Raw genomic sequence first — 18,001 nt, forward strand, 5'->3', positions numbered from 1 at the left:
ATTCCATTTTGGTGACTGCAAAAATATTTCTCTTACACAGCACTGAAAAAAAAAATGCTATAACCTTCCTCCCAGAATGAATTTTCAATGCTAAAATATGCACAAAATCCTTTCCTGGCATAAAACATATAGATTAGCTTCACTTACTGCATTAAGCCATGTTTTCTAACAGAGTGGTTTAGCATAATGTGTGAAGTAATACTTCCAAACAGTTTTCCCTTTATTTGACGGGAATTGTTTTGTTTTCTAAATGATGGAAACATTATTAAAAGGGGACATTAAAAGGGAGGATATTTTATTGTACTGCTCGCATTGGCAAAAATGGTTTAAATGGTTCAAGGACAGGAAGTCTCCCAAACTCTTAGCAGTTCCACATGGGGCAACATATTCCTATCCAGAACTAATGATAGAAGATCTCTGAATTTGACTGAGGTGGTCCAACAAAGAAGTCTCTTGAGTTCTGACCTTAGCAGTAACTTTGTTGTCAGCATCCGTGGTATTTTTTTTAATTTCTTCTTTTTCTTCTTCTTCCTCCTCTTCTTTCTCCTCTTCCTCCTCCTCCTCCTCTTGCTCATCTGTTGATTCTGCTGCTGTTTCGGTAGCAGGCTTATGTTCCTCATTAATCAACGAAGTAAGGAATTCCTCAGCAATCATTTTCACCTAAAATAAGAGAATACAGACTTGTCAAATTGTTATAATAGGAAAGGAATTTAGAATAGTGTCTCTCAACCTCAGCAACTTTAAGGTGTGTAGACTTCAAAAAAGCCCTGTCTTGCCTAACTCTTAACACTAAATGCTGACTTTAACTACTCTAAGCTTTGTTCTGGCTTACCACTAGTTAATGGTCTCTTGATTTCATGTGTGAAGGTTATGTCTCACAAAGTTATTAAACACTCTGGCTTTGCTGCCCTACTTTTTTCTAAACGTCATCTACTGATCAAAATTCTACATATCCATGTGACAAGAATGCCAACAATTCATAGTCTGAATTTACCCTCCAACGTGTGAAATCGCTGAGTGAGCTGGGACCATATGCTACATGAGCTTGTGCAGACTTGATGAACTTTTTTCTAATTGGCTTCAGTTGTTCAGAAGACAGTGTTTTAGGCATCTGGTTTCGAAATTTTTTTCCCCAATGAGCAGAGACCTAGGAAAAAGGCAGACATATGATGAAGTGATCTGGGAAGCCATACATGGTCCCGTACAAAACTTCCCATGATGCAATGTTAGAAATCTTTAGCTAACATACTCTGTTCAAGTTGTGTCCAGCCGATGAGGTAGCAAGAAAGAAATAGAGGCATCCACAGGGGCACAAAAAAAATAAAAATCAAGATAGCAGCTACAGCCATAGGATCAAGATTCCATCTTTTCTAAATGTGCATTGTGGATGTTCCACATCTTAAAATGCAGTGGGTTTTCAATTTTACAGTTGCAAGCACCATCTTGATTTTATTGACCTCAGCCATTGATATCCCAGGAAGTAGGGCTTTTTCTAGATCCATATTAATCTAATGTTTGTCATCCTATCTTTTAACCACTAGTTCTCCTTTTTTAAAAATATCCCTCTGTTGGATTTCAAAAACTGATAAAATATAGAAAAAGTTAGAAAAAAAGAAAAGCATGAAAAATAATTAAATATTTAACAAGAAAAAAGAGATAAAAATGATTTACTAAAGCTTTTACTATAAAATAGTAAAATCACTGGAGATCCACTTGAAATGGTATAGTAGAGGGTCTCCTGCTTGAGCAGGGGTTGGATTAGAAGATCTCTATTTTGATTAGCATTAAAAAAGATTAACTTCCAATTTCTTCACTACAGATATAAATATATAATACCATAAAATGTCTTACTCGAAGTTTAAACAAAAATAAAAGCATAATATGTAAAACATACATAACAAACAAAAGCAAGAACAATGCATAATGTTTCTATAAAAAGAGATCTAATATCAGATGCCAAATCAGAGTTTTATTTCAATCCTTTTCGAGCAAGAAGTCCCAAAGTGGTTTCCTAATAGAATTAGAGTAGACAATTTTTTGTTTTTCACCAAAGTGGTCAATTTTGCCATTTCAGCCAGTCGTGCTGCTTTTGTATTGCAAAGTTTCTATTAAAAAATTCCCAAACATTGTTATTGTATTTTGATTATAAAAACAAGAGAGGAAGGAATAAGCTTAAAGGCACTTGTGGAAGGCAGCTAGATGAAATAGCAACTCGAACAGGCAACTTTGTGCAAGCCCTTCATCCTTCTTGTGACAAATTTTGGTTCTGGATTTATGAGTGACATGTCAGATAATGAAAACTACATGACACTTTTCATAGATTTGAACTTGTTCTCATCTTATCAGAGTACAGGTAGTCTGCTTTAATAAAATCACCAGTCAACATTTTCTTAACTCTTTCAACTAAAAGCTTCATGTTTATAAAAAAGGAAAGCACTTTCACTTCACTAATTTCCTCTAACACTTTGAAAAATGCTGTGCAATTTTTGATTACCAGCTAAGAAATTATTCATACTTTGTCACTTACTCTATTAGTCAGCTCTCGACTGTTGACGACTCTCACATGATTGGCCAGCTTGGTGATGTCTTTGCCATTCAACTGACGGAGATTTTGCAAAAGAAATATAGCCTTATAATCATCACTGGGCTAGAGAGAAAAAGAGTAGTCTTGTCTTAAAAGAATCCTTGCAAGCAAAATTTTCATGTGATAAAAGTTCCTACAGTCCAACTCAGTTCAACACTGCCATCTATTGCTGTCTAGAGCACCTTAGATTCAGCACCCTGAATTTACAATGATCCAGTTAATCTGAATCAATTAATTAGTTAGTGAAAAAACTTCAGGATTGTTAAGAAGGTAGGATCAATCTAAAAGAGATGATTTAAACGACTCTCCTCCATGCAGATTTCTGTTTCAATGATAAATATGTTTTCTACAGAATCCTAAGAGCCTTCTGAACTGCGAGATGGGCAGCAAATAAGTTTCATAAATAAAAATGAAAAATAACAAAATGGACCAAAATCTGTTAGAACTTGTTTCTATCAAACTTTTATATATATTATCTATTTAAATGTATACTCATCAAAGGCTCTCGGATTAGCTAGTGGTGGATATTTCAAAACTTTCTCTGAAAGATTTTCGAGTCTTTTTAAAGAATATAGCAACTGTTCTTATAAAATGGTAAAAGTATTTAGTTGTTTTAACTTCATTTACATGCTGAAATCAGTAAATAATATTTCACAAAAAGTAAGTTAATGGATTTTGAGAAGGCAGTTCAGCTAAAACTGGAAGTGGACATTTCAACCCTTTTCTTCTTTCACTTCCAAAGGGAATGGGGAAGCAGTACGGGAGGTCAACTTTTCACCTTAGTCATATATTTAGACGCAACGCATCTGAGCAAATACAACTGAAAATCAATTAGGATTGAGGTTGAGTTGAATTGCATTTAAAGATCTGTACATATATTTGAGTTGAGTTGCATTTAAAGATCTGTACATATACTTTCATTTGTTTGAAATCAAATATACTAAATCCCAATTTTTCCTTTCTTTACATTTTGAGCTACAACTCTGTAATGTGATGGCAAGACTGTTATGAATAGATGATGAGTAACTGCAGCATCAAATTAACTTAAATGAACCATACAGTTCACTGAAGATAGATGACGAGACTAGAGAATGTTCAACAATGTCAAAATAAGCAGAACTTACTTTATTCTGGGACATGAAGGCATTACAATTATAGCTCTTATTGCAACTCTTCAGCTGTATGAGGACAGCAGTGCTCCAAGAAGTAGTTACAAGGCCCAAAACTTCTACTGGCTGCCAGATATACTCACTGTCAGATATACATTGTTGGTATAGGTGAGCTCCTCCAGCTGTGGAAACTGCTGCAAGGCTGTCACATCTTCCAAGTGATTGTTGTTACAATTTAGGATGCGGAGGTTTGGCAAACTGAGATTGTCAGGAAGCCGTTCCAAGAGATTGTCAGAAAGATCAAGTTCCTGGAGATGGCGGAGATGAGAGAATAACTGTGGCTCCAAATCTTCTGTGGTTATTTGCAACTTGGACAGGCTGGAGGAGGAAATGATTCCATATATTACTGATAATCATCCCATCCACATTTTGGAACATTCTACGTTGTATGTTAAAAATCCCCAAAAATGGAAACATCAGACTCTCTGAGATGAAATACATAAACAGGCAATCCTCATTTAATTACCTTAACTGAGACCAGAAGCACCAGAGCAAATTGCTGTAGTCATTACTATGATGACTTACAATAGCATTTTTGCAGCAATCATTAAACTAGGACCACACAGGTTGTTAAGTAAGCATTCTACATGACTGCATTTCACAATTTCCTACAGCTTTCCCATTGACTTTGCTTATCAGAAGCTGGTGGGGAAGGTCATAAATAGTGATCATGTAATCACAGGATGCTGCAACGTTTGGAAATGCAGTCCAGTCATCATGTGCCCAAATTATGATCCTGTGACCACAGGGATAAAGTGATGGTGTTATGTGCAAGCATCGTCATAACTTTAAAAGTTTATTGAATAAGTGGTTGTTAAGCAAGGATTACTTGTACTGACTTGCACAGACTATTAGGTTACATCAATTAATTTACAATTAAAGAGAATACTATCCTAAATTTAATTTAATTAAAATGTTTAAACTCCACCATTACCTTAATAATTCACTGTTCACATAATATACTGCTCAAAAAAATAAAGGGAACACAAGCAGAAGACATCCGAGATCTGAATGAATGAAATTGCTTTATTAAATACTTTGTTCTTTACATACAGTAATTTAAACACTGCTCAACTAAAGGGAACCCAAAACTACTGTACGTAACGAACAAAGAATTTAATAAGGCTATTTCATTCATTCAGATCTCGGATGTCTTCTGCTTGTGTTCCCTTTTTTTTTTTGAGCAGTCTATATTATTACCTATATTTTATTATTTAAAGTTGCTTTTCAGAGTAATTTCAGGAATAGGAGCAGGATCAAAATAGTTCTTAAAATATTCATTTTTTAAAATCATCCCACTAATTATTCTGGGAAAAGATGGGGATGGTTAGATTCAGCAAAGCTGAATTGTTGTTGTTGAGTACACTCTTGTTACAGAGTATAGGATCAACTTCAAATTGAAAGTTGTCATGATTGCTATTGATACTACTATTCAGTCATTCACTGATTCATTCATTCATTGATTCATATAATTTATCTGGCAGCCCATCTCACAACAATGATTCTGGGTGGCATACAAAGATTAATATCCAACAACAAAATTAAATAATAATAATGTGTTCAATTTTTTACGGGTGATTTAGGTTAATTCTATGCACTTTGTAGCTGTAGTTTTGGGGAGAAAAGAGAAAGAGGGCAAAATCACAACTGAATTTGCTGTGAAGATTGAGAAAAAAAGGGACCAGGAGTAATACTGTATGGTTTTTGTTCTTAAAAGTCAGATTTGTGGAGTTCTATGTACACATACATGCACTTACTTCAGTGTTTTGATCTTTCGTAGCCTTGTAGATTTGGGCACTGCTCTTTCCAACAGAAGTTCTGTAGTTATTTTAGACATACTTAACTCCTTCCAATATTCAGCAGATCCAAGAGTATATTTAATCTTCCTGAAATGTTGCTGGTAAAAAGAATAACAAGAGAATTGTTTAAATATCATCCCAATGTTGCAGATCAAGGAAATAATTGCTCAGCCAGGGGTACAGTTGTAATATAGGCATTCTATTTCCTTATCTTCTTTAGTAATACTGGACTGAAATGCTGGTTACAGGCACTCTAAGAAATGTGGCTTGTGTCTCTTCTGTACTTAATCTTCTGTATTTATTTATACATGCCAGTTTAAGATACTAAGATCTGTCAAACACTTTATTTAATTTTGGGATTTTCACTTTAAAATGTTATTTTAGAAAAATAATCCCATGTGAAACAAGGTGTCTACTCCAGCAGTTGGTCTCCTATTAGCTATATTTTCCTGAAATTCTGACCGCCTTTCTACCTCAGAAGTATTGTGACAAGTTACTTTACTTTGATTATTCCTGCCTTTCTTAAAATGCTTTATGCCAGTTCCTTTATTTTTTTATAGGCTTTTCAACTTCAGATCTCTCAATTAGATGGCTCATTTAAAAAAAAAAAAACCTATTTAACCATTTATTCTAGGTCATTTGGTGATCATAGTATGCTTGGCAGGCATTTTGGTACTGTGCTAAACTGAGAATCTTTCTGAACTGCTTTAGGGTTTGTTACCTGTAAATGGAGGTTTTTCCTCCCCCTCCCTCCTGGGATTGCTTCTGAGCATTTATAAGGGCTGAACATTTCATTCACATCCCCCCCCCCTTAAAAATGTGAATTTACATTCAGTCAGATAAGCTCTAAATTAAGGCATTTCAGTATTCTAGTTTTTTTCAGCTTACTAATGCTTGTTGGATTTTAGTACTTGCTGACTGCATAGTAAACCATTCTGCATAGCAAATTCATTTTTGTTTGACAAATTCCAATAAATAAACAAATCAATCATTCTCCAGTGAATTAAATTTGTTATTATGGGCTTCTAGGCTATCTTCAGTTGGAGTCTTGGGTATATTATGCCAGGCATAGCAAAATCATGATGAATTTATCAAATGTTCTGTACCAGCAATTCAGCCAACTTGGAGGCTAAATTTTCTTCAGGCACCTCTGGCTCTGTTTATACTCAAATCTGGTAAAGACCATCATACAGTTGTTGTTTACTGTCCCCCTCCCATATGAAACAGGGAAGGGTAATCCTTCACTTATTAAGATTTCTTTCAATATTACTTATGGTCAGTATTAAGCCTTGTTCATGAGTTCTTTCAATCCTTCGGAATTCATTCAGTCTCATTTTCTTAGGCCATAAACATCTGCTTACATTAGGGCTTCAAAGCAAAGCAGTAGCCAGAAGGAAAAAATATATATTCCAAAGAGCATATCCCAGAGAAAGATAAACAACCTTCACTTCAGGAGCAGAACATCTTATCCAATCTTGGGAAAATAGACTGAAATGAAGTGCATATTACTTCCTTTTCAGCATTACTCCCAATTGTCACAGAAGTATGGAAGAAGATAATTATTTCTTCCTTGCCCCATTAATTTTAAACCATAACCACACTTAGTACTGCAGTGTGCTCCTTGGCAAAGCAAAAATTCAGCCAGCCAATTTGTTTAATGATCAGGGAAAGATTTTAAAAAATGGAATAGGTGTTATCAAATTTTCTGTCCCTTTTAATAGATATTGTTGCTGGGGTGGATAAAGGGGAAGTGGATCCCTTAAATTTTGCAGACACTTAAAGGGTAAGCTGGGGGGGGGGTTGAAGACCTAAAAAGAAATGCTGGGAGACAAATCTGGCAGGTGGATTTCCTCACTTAATATTATCATTTGATGTTACTTGGATATTCAGTTGGCATTTTATGAAACTGAACAATACTTTTTTATTAATATTATTAAAGTAGTATTATTTAAAAAACTACTTATTTTAGATCAGCTGTATCTTCCCCATTTTAGACAAGTTGCACAGCCAGAAAGAACGGAAGTCCCAGTTATTCAAGTCAAAAACTAAAATGTCTGATACATAAAAACACCAGAGTTCTTTATTACACACATAACTTATTTCCATGTTGAAAATGTGCTCCATACAAGCCAGACTTGTCTCCCAGCAGGGATCCTCAGCATCAGTAGAAACCTCCTTTAGCATACACCAAACTTAATGTAATGATCTTTAAAAAGCATTACTATTTTCATGGATTTATTTATCTAGGAGGCAATGTAAATACTGCCTCCAGTGTCATTTATTTTCATGAATCCTTCTAATTCATTTTTTATAAGTGTGACTGATTGCACTTCAGTATTTTGAAGCCTCCTGCGATCTATTTACATGCTGCCTCATGCTTCTTTTTTAAAAAAGATTTTGCAGGATGTAATTTTATCATAAAGAGGAAATAAATATCTGACCACAAACAGTTACTTGAAAAAATGATTGTATATGTGGAAAGATGAAGCTTGAAATAAGTCGTTGGAAGATGGAGAGAGACTGTGCCCATCGGCCATCACTTGTGGGGTGCCACAGGGTTTCATGCTCTCTCCCCTTCTGTTTACCTTCTGTTTACCATGAAACTTCTGGGTGAGGTTATTTGTCAGTTTGGAGTCAGGCACCACCAATATGCTGATGATACCCAGCTGTACACCTCAACATCACGTAGACTGGCTGCTGCTGCTGAAATCCAGGGCTTGGGGCCTGTGTGGATCTTGATGGGGAGAAACAGGCTGAATCTTGACAAGACCGAGTGACTATATCTGGGGTCCTCTGGATTTGGAGATACTACATGTTAACTATTAGCGGGGTAGCACTTCCCCATTCATAATCTGGGGGACCTCTTAGACTGTTTTTGTCAGTAACTTTGACCAAGAGGGTTGTTGCATAGGCACATCTGGTTTGCTAGCTATTCCATTTCTGGACCAGTAGGCTCTTTGGACAGTTGTGTATGCCCTGATCAGTTCAAGATTGGATTATTGTAATGTGCTCTACATGGAGCTGCCTTGAAGACCATCAACTGGTCCAGAATGCAGTAGCACAAGTAGCGTTGGCAGTGGTGTCTATGCTCATGTGACCCTGCTGCTCCATAAGCTGCAGTGATTACCAGTTTATTTCTATGTACAATTCAAGGTTCTTGTTTTCACCTTTAAAGCACTTTGTGTCATATGGCCTGATTATCTGAAGAAGCACTTATCTTCACTTGTTTCTGCCTGTTCAATGATCAACCTGTCTTGATCCCTAAATAAAACCCGATTACAGATGGTTCTCAATTAATGACCATTTGTTCAGTGATAATTCAAAGTTACCATGGGTCTGAACAAGTTAGACTTATGGCTCGTCCTCAAAATTGTGGCTATTGCAGCACCCCATAGTCATGCAATCATGATTTAGACACTTGGTAACAGTCCCACATTTCCAATTGTCAGTGTCCCATGGTTTTGTCATTGCCATTTGCAACCTTTCCTGCTGGATTCCCACAAGCAAAGTCAATGGGAAAGCCAGAAGGAAATTGCCAAGTTACGGTCATGTGACCTTCTCACTTAATAACTATAGAAAATTTGCTTAATGATGGCAATCAGAAGTGCCAAAACTGCCATTACAAGTTGCCAGTGTTGTATGTCACACCTCATGATTGCATTGTTTAGCAACAGAGTTTCCGGACCTAATTACCATCATTAAGTGAGGTCTATGTGTAAATGAGCTTCTAAATGGAAGAGTCCAACTGATAAATTCAGGCGGTCTGATATAAATCAAGTTCTCAAACTTGTTCATTCTTATCTTTGTCCATGACACCTGACTGAGAGCCAGCCTAACTAAAGCAAAGAAATGACTTTTATTAGCCATATATAAAATTTACACCAGAGAAAATGTCCAAAGTTATTTTGATCAGAGTAAAGAAAATAAAGGTGACTCTCAGATTGATGGTTTAGAGAGCACGAAACCATTTTTGAAAAACACTTTGTATTTACATGTGTTGAAAATAGAGACACTGTGGCTGTTGTTTTTGTAGCAAAATTCAGCAACATTTAAAGACCATGGCTGGCAGCCCTGTGTCTGAACCTTTGTTTGATACTGTGGCCTATGCATCTGACAAAGTGAATTATAAATTACTTACTGTATAGCTTAAAAGTTTATGCCTTTTCATAAAGTTTGTTAGTCTGAAAAGGTGCTAACAGACTCTTTGATATCTGACAGCCAGTTTCTATTTACTTTTACAGGTAATCCTTGTTTAGTAACCATAATTGGGATGACAATTCAATCATTAAGCAAAGTGGTGACTAAGTGAAAATGCAGGTATGCTTGCTTCAGCTGTCTTTTGCTTTACAGACCTGTAAATGTCAGGACTGGTTGTAAAGTTACTTTTTCATCACCATCATAACTATGAAAGATTGATAAAACAAGCCAGTTGCTAAATGAGGACTACTTACAAAGACTTTCAATATATTTGCCACAAGACTCTCTTTTTTCTCTCAAGTTCTTAAAAGAGATAGTCAGAATTTTACTTTTCCTAGCGGTTCAGTTCTTATTCACTACATCTCCTTGCTTCACCTTCACAAGAAGTGTGCAAATAGGACTTTGTGTATCTTCTTGCTGCATTTAGCAAAATTTTCTAAAATCTAAATCTATATTGCAATTTTGTTTAGACAAAATAAAATATCTTGGCCATGAAATTTTCTCTGGCCAATGTTGTATTTCTTCATCTTGCATCAGGTGCTATTGCAGATTCTTCATCCAATCACATCCTTACAATTTTTCTCTTTTCTGATATGTATGGTTATTGTACATTATGGATACTCACTTATGTCAACCTGCCAAACTGCTGTATGATTTTAACTGTTCACGAAAGAACCTTTCTGTGGACTGAAGCAGTTGAATCTACAGTTGTTATCCTGAAATAAGCTTTATTAGCAGGCCCAACCTTGGGAAATTTAATTCTGAACACTTTTCTTATATAAATGGAATTGGTTAGTCCAGGACTCAAATGACTCTGTAGTTCTCTCTACTTAATGAGAAGGGCAATCAAATACCTTTCCATAATTAATGTACATAATGACGTCTTTTTGATATTCTTCTCAGTGTCCAAGCCACACTAACTCAAATATGGGTTTTAGAAAGAATCTACTATCAATTTGAATTCTGCTATAGACTGTTGCAGCTGCACTCCCTGTTTATGCTGATACAACTGCTACTTTTTTGTCAGGCATCTGCCTCTTTGGTGCATGCTTATATGATTAATAGTGTGTATCTCCAATCTGGAAAAAGAAAAGTCCTGTTATATGGTTTAGATGACTATTAGAAGTTCATAGTTCTAACAAAATATGTAAAAATAATAAATTCTGTTAAATCCATTGCAGCTGGTCAGCCATTAAATTTCTTTCAAGTCACTGGAATGGACTTGGCACTGCAGAAGTTGAGTGAGAGAATAAACTATTAATCATCTGTTGTGCCATCTGCCCTTACTCTGAGCAACCTGTAACATCACACTATTTAATAACACCACACACAAATTATACACTTATTCAAAGGTTTGGGATGTAAGCTTTCATATTTGAGAAAGATACAGAGAATAATATTTCTCAGTTAATATTACTGCTGTTTTCCTTGTCTCAGAATCCTTTAATGTTAAATCCCCCACTCCCTAAAGTACTGTATTTGTTTTTTCTTGTAAACTTACGGTTTAAATTAATAAAGTTTGTTATATGCAGTTACTGGTTGAATGTAAGTTGAAATTACCACTGAGACTGTTACTGGACAATATCAGAACACCAGATAAAAACTATGCCTAAGCCTAAGGGTTATTATCTTCTATTTTATGAAGGCTTTTGGAATGAATTTACCACAGCAAAACTAGAATTCTCCTTTTTAATTGTTCTAAGTACTCCCCTCCATTAAGTTCATTCATTCTTCTTTATATCAATATATCAGCACATTTTTGTATCTCTATATCAACAAGGGCTCCACAGTTCAACCATGAGCTACATATAGTCTCTGCTATTGGAACTTTGGGGGTTTGTGCCTTCAAGTCACTGTTGACTCCTGGCTACTGCCTGGATAAGTCCCTGCAGTTTCCTTGGCAAGATTTCAAAAACAGGTTGCTGTTGCCTCCTGACTGACTGACCCAAGTTCACCCAGCTGACTTTGAACTTCAAGAGGGCCTAGAACTCATTGTTTCCTGGTTTCTCCACTGATGCCTTAACCACACTAGACAGACTCTACATATTCGTTAGGTGATGATAACACCTGTATCTTGTTTGTTGCCTTTGTACAATAGCAGTTCAACTATTTTAAGTTTGAAGCTTTTGGAATTGATTATGAAGAGAACATTTTCAGCCTGCTTAAATGTTCAGGCTAATTGTTTGCTCCTCTCCAATTTTACAAGTTGATTGTCTATAAAGTTTGCTTTAACCTCACACCATCATGCCACCCATTAGTTGACAGTTTTGTGGACTATGCATCAAAAGGATACAGATGTTGTAACCTCAACAAGGACAGGTTCATGAAGTTAACAGTTATCCCTATATCTATCATGGACATCTCTCACAGATGTCCATGAAACTGAAGGATGACCAAAAGTACTAAATCTGGGCTGTTATGAATTTTGAAATAACATGATGTTGTTATTTGCTGGAGCACTGATTTACAAAAGGGCTTCCATCTCCATGAAACAAGTAGTGATCTTTTTGTTTTCAACTAGACTTTTCCTCAGGTATATCTCACCTCACCCTGCACCTTTATGGGCACTTCTAGGAAAAAAGTTGTTAGTATTGATGGATCCTGATTCACTTTAGATGCAGTTTGGCATAACATGAAACCTGTACTCCAAATACCCATAAATACTGTAGAAGAATTGTATTTACAATCTGAAAGGATACACTGAGCCATGGTGGCGCAATGGTTAAAATGAAGTACTGCCGGCTACTTCTGCTAAGTACCAACTGCCTGCAGTTCGATTCTCACTGGCTCAAGGTTGACTCAGCCTTCCATCCTTTTGAGGTTGGTAAAATGAGTACCCAGATTATTGGGGAAAATATGCTTACTCTGTAAACTGCTTAGACAGGGCTGTAAAGCACTGTGAAGTGGTATATAACTCTAAGGGCTATTGCTAATTATTTATCAATAAGAACCTCCTAGAACTGGTCCTTTGGGTCTCTGTCATTTTATTGCAGTCCTGCAAGTTGAGCTAGAAGCAATTAATGATTGAACAAGGGAAAACATCAATTGCCTCAATTTATGGTCCAAATGATAACAAACAAAATCATATGAAAAAAATCAATCACTTCTTGAAATTTCAGAAAAAGATGTTCTAGTTTTTGGAACATTCTCTTTGAATTTAGACAATTCTGGATTACAAAAAAAGATATCTGGCAAATGTCCAAAATTATTATATATTACATATCATTATTGTCCCTCTCAGATGCAGAGAGCCACAAATACCCTTGAGTAAAGGAATATACATATTATTCTTCTATTCCTAGAAGTTGTTCAAAGAGTGACATGTTCTAATTCATTCCCAACCAAACATATAGATATGGAAATTGGATCTCTTACCTATGCTGATCATAATCCGATAACTGTAAGATTACACAGAGGATTCTTCAAGTGGTGGAGTGTTTATTATTATTGCTAAAAGAGAATATTAAACTGAAGGATCAATACAGATTAAAGAATATCTAAACTAATTCAACTTCTGATGGTTATTTACAGTTTGGAATTCAAATAAAGCATTTATGAGGAAACTATTTCAATAACATCAAATATAAAACTACTGGTATACAAACCAAACCAACAACTTATCATTGAACTGAAGCTAGAACTAAGATTTGTTTTAGAACGAAAGATTAAAGCTATCTATACACATATTAACAGAAGTAAATGACACTTATAAGAAGCTGAGCTTTGCCAAACAAAAATATTTTGAAAAAGGTAATAAACTAGATAAACTGTTGGGTATCAATTATGAAAAGAACAAGACAAAATTCTTATGATTAATTGGGATGGTAACAGATATGTTTCAACAACAGAAAATAAATCATTTTCTTAAACATTATTCCAGATTATGTAGTAAATATTAACATTAGAACAGTATGAAAACACAAGGCAGTTTATAAATTCACAGAAAAAAAATAAGCTCTTTACAAACCAGTGACAATACTGAAAAGGAAATAAAAAATATATATAAACACTGAAATTGAAGAAATCTGTATAACCTGATAGGTTTTCTACAATATCATATAAAATTTTCTAAGAAATTCTGATCAATCTATTAATGTACTAATTAATGAGATTTAACAATGTTCTCTTGGAAGAGAGTTTTAATTTACAGGTAGTCTTTACGAAGGTAATTGGGACTGGAATTTCCATTGCTAAGTGACACAGGCATAAAGCACAATTTCATATGATCACACCACTTATCTATAGAAGTTCAAGAAGCCATCATTAAGTGAGGAATGTGTAGGTCCCTATGTTTATGGAGTATGCTTATTCCATACTTTCAAAACAATACTTATGGTATAATAATGGTCTATTATACATTGCATTTTTCTGCATACCTCAGACTGAAGATTTGTACAACCTATCTGGAAGTCTTCCTTCTTCTATAGAAGCAATCCAACAATAAATTTTTATTTATTTATTTATTTTTATTTTATTTTATTTCCAATTTATATACCGCCCTTCTCCCTGAGGACTCAGGGCGGTGTACAGCCAAAATAAGAACATAAAATACAAATATTAAAAAACAGTTAAAAATATATATAAATTTGGCCCAGAAGTTAAGAAATCACAAACCGATTAAAACATAATCCAATCTGTACCTAAATTAATCAAGTAGTTTAGTTACATAACTTACATTTGGATATTGTTAGTCAACCCTGTTGTTTTGAGTCTTCTAAAATCATAAACCATATTTTGGGTCTTTTATTAGACCATATGAAATCAATCATTTAGGGTCTTTTCCTCAATTCTTTTTAGGGATTATTTGAATCAAAAAGTTGGGCCTTGCAAAACATTCAGTTTTACTGCTGTGATTCTTCCTAACAGATCAGTTTCAACTTTTTCCATTTTGAAATTGTATTCAATTCCTTCCATTGTATTTTTCAAATGTGGAAAATATAATACTCCTTGTGAGGAGACTGCAAGTTAGTGGTCTCCAGTAAGTTTAGAGTTATGGGAGACAAGAGAAATCCATTTTTGCTCATACTGCAGTTGACACCTTTCAAAAGGATACTGGTTCCTATACTTTCTTTTCTAATCACCTTCAGAAATGGCTTGTTAACTGCTTTTCAGTTATTAGGAATCTTTGGATTAAGGCGTTTTACAACACTGTGAATTTTCTTCAATTCTTAGTGAAAAAAGCTTTAATTACAAATTAGAAGACCTAAGTTATTATGTTTTTAATAATAATATTTTATTTTTAAAAAATTATTTTAATTTAAAAATAATCTGTTTAATAAGATTAGAACATTGATTTTGGAAAGTACAAAGGTGGATTTGAAATCATAAGAATTCTTCTTACAGGAAAATGTTTTTGTTTTGAATCTCTAAAAAAAAATTACAGGATGGAACTTTGAAGATTGGACATTAGAGGAAACCATAAGGAACTAAAGATTACAATTAAAGGAGAACACTTTTTCTTTACTATTATTTTATTTTTTCTTTCTTTTCTTTTCCTGAACTCCAAGTGGACTCCGTTTTTATGGTGCTTTGGAATCTCCTTCTCCAGGTCATGCTTGAAGAATGGACTCCGTTTTTATGGTGCTTTGGAATCTCCTTCTCCAGGTCATGCTTGAAGAATGGTGCAAGGTAGCTTTGGTAAGAAAACTGCACTCCGCATAGGCTGAGCGTGCCTGGCAGTAGAAGAGAAAAATGCTGAAGTGGGGTGCTTTGTGCTAGTGAGGCAGGAAGTGGGCCAAGACCACTTGGGCTTTGTCAGGCCAGGGGCTGAGGTCTCCTGGATCTGGTAGGATGGAGTAGACCAAGGCCTCCTGGGCCTGGCAGGATAGGTAGCAGTCTGGAGCCTTCTGACCATAGCAGCTTCACATGCACAGGTGGCCCAAGTGGGTGGCTGAGATAGGAGAAGAGATAGGTGGTGGTGGGAGCTGCAGTGCCCTTGCAGTCATAAATACAGGTAGACTGCCAAGCACCCATGACACTGGAGGTGCTGCAATAGCTGTAACTTTGGGCACAGGTAATAAGTCTCTTTGTTCAGCACCACTGCAATTTAAAATGGTTGCTGAATGAATGGTAGTAAATCAAGGAATATAAACACACATATACATTTATGTATAGTTTTTCCTATCATTTTTTATTTTTCTTATGTTCTTGTAAATCATAATATATTATATTGTTTCAGTACAGTGACATTTGTGCAATATTGATTGAAAATTAACACTCTAATGTTTAGGTAACAGAGTATTGTTGATAAAAAGAGGTATATCAATTATTATTTACAATTTAGAATGTCAATATTAATGAGTGTAAGATTTTTTACTTTTTTATCTGAAATTGAATATAGGCAGCTCTAGGTAGGATACTTAGAGATTTTCCTGAATTAAAAAGCTTACTACACAAAATTTAGATAATATATTGGATCTTCTTATCTATAAATTGTTGATGATATTGATGATGACGGTTTATCTGGATCCATTCCAGTCGGGCTTCAGGCCTGGGTACAGCACGGAAACGGCATTGGTCGCGTTGGTTGATGATCTCTGGAGGGCTCCGGACAGGGGTTGCTCCTCTGTCCTGGTCCTATTAGACCTCTCAGCGGCTTTTGATACCATCAACCATGGTATCATGCTGCACCAGTTGGAAGAGTTGGGGGTGGGGGGCACCGTGTTGCGGTGGTTCTCCTCCTTTCTCTCCGACCGGTTGCAGTCTATGTTGGCAGGGGGGCAGAAGTCGACCCTGAGGCACCTTATATGTGGGGTGCCACAAGGGTCGGTCCTCTCGCCCCTTCTGTTCAACATTTATGTGAAGCCACTGGGTGAGATCATCCGTGGTTTCGGAGTGAAGTACCATCAGTACGCTAATGATACTCAGCTGTACATCTCCACCCCGGACCACCCCAATGATGCCCTTGAAGTGATGTCCCGGTGCCTGGAGGCCGTACGGATCTGGATGGGGAGAAACAGACTCAGGCTCAACCCATCCAAGACCGAGTGGCTGTGGTTTCCGGCGTCCCGATATAGTCAGTTGGTGCCATCACTGACTATTGGGGGCGAGTCATTGGCCCCCACAGAGAGGGCTCGCAACTTGGGTGTCCTCCTGGATTCACGGCTGTCTTTAGAAGAGCATTTGACAGCTGTGGCCGGGAGGACTTTTTATCAGATCCGCCTGATTCGCCAGTTGCGTCCCTCTCTGGATCGGGACTCCTTACGCATGGTCACTCATGCCCTCATCACTTCCCGCCTGGACTACTGTAATGCTCTCTACATGGGGCTCCCCTTGAGGAGCACCCGGAGGCTCCAACTGGTTCAGAGTGCGGCCGCGCAGGTGGTTATGGGAGCGATGTGGCATTCCCATGTAACACCTCTCCTGCGCGAGCTGCACTGGCTCCTGGTGGTCTTCCGGGTGTGCTTCAAGGTTTTGGTTACCACCTTTAGAGTGCTCCATGGCTTAGGACCTGGGTACTTACGGGACCGCCTTCTGCCACCAGTAGCCTCTCACCGGCCAGTACGCTCACATAGAGAGGGGCTCCTCAGGGTGCCGTCGGCCAAACAGTGTCGACTGGCAGCCCCCAGGGGGAGAGCCTTCTCTGTGAGGGCACCTGCCATCTGGAATGAGCTCCCCCTGGAGATACGGACGATCCTGGATTTACACACCTTCCCTCAAGACCTTTTTATTTCAGCAGGCTGGCCTGGCCTAACTTCCCTTTTAAATTGTAAATTATAAATTTGTTTTAAAATATTAGGGGTGTTTTAATTTGTTTTGGGCCAAATTATCTAATGGGTTTTTATATTGTCTTTTAAATTTTGTAGTTTGTGTGTTTTATCTTTTTGGCTGTTCACCGCCCTGAGTCCTTCAGGAGTAGGACGGTATATAAATCCAATAAAATAAATAAATAAATAAATAAATAAATAAATAAATAAATAAGATTCAGAAAATGAACAAGTCAAAGATTATGTAGTTCAATGAATGCAGAATCCAAAACAGATCAAAAATATGCAACCATGGGGATAACAAAGGAAAAACAGATAATATGCCATCAATATTACACCTAGAGAAAAATGGCATAAGATGTTCTATTGGTGGTATATTACACAGTGTTGAGTGCCAAAATAGATATTGCATTTTGTAAAAATGGCTGGAAATGCAATATCAGATTGGATCATTTTTTTTCATATTTGGTGGCAATAACAGAAGGAAACAATGTTGAATTTTGCTTTTCAACCTGTTATTTTTACAATTAATATCCATTTTTTAAA

The 18,001-nt window shown here is 36.4% G+C and overlaps 1 protein-coding gene across 2 annotated transcripts in view; it reads right to left on the reverse strand.

Annotated features, from left to right (window-relative positions):
* Nucleotides 1-18,001, reverse strand: part of LRWD1 (leucine rich repeats and WD repeat domain containing 1) — a 30,618-nt gene that overhangs the window by 9,939 nt on the left and 2,678 nt on the right. Inside the window, exons 2-7 of one of the 2 annotated variants that reach the window (XM_070932080.1) lie at nt 13,125-13,199; nt 5,511-5,650; nt 3,837-4,071; nt 2,528-2,647; nt 995-1,147; nt 466-660 (exon numbers count right to left, since the gene is read on the reverse strand). In XM_070932080.1, coding sequence (XP_070788181.1) covers nt 466-660; nt 995-1,147; nt 2,528-2,647; nt 3,837-4,071; nt 5,511-5,590 — 783 coding nt within the window. In that variant the 5' untranslated portion in view covers nt 5,591-5,650; nt 13,125-13,199. The remainder of the gene's footprint in view (nt 1-465; nt 661-994; nt 1,148-2,527; nt 2,648-3,836; nt 4,072-5,510; nt 5,651-13,124; nt 13,200-18,001) is intronic. The other variant, XM_070932081.1, reaches the window with a different exon arrangement.

This window comes from Pituophis catenifer, unplaced genomic scaffold (genome assembly GCF_029215685.1).
Source record: "Pituophis catenifer annectens isolate HBS135680 unplaced genomic scaffold, rPitCat1.0.hap2 SCAF_1, whole genome shotgun sequence".
Lineage (NCBI taxonomy): Eukaryota > Metazoa > Chordata > Lepidosauria > Squamata > Colubridae > Pituophis > Pituophis catenifer.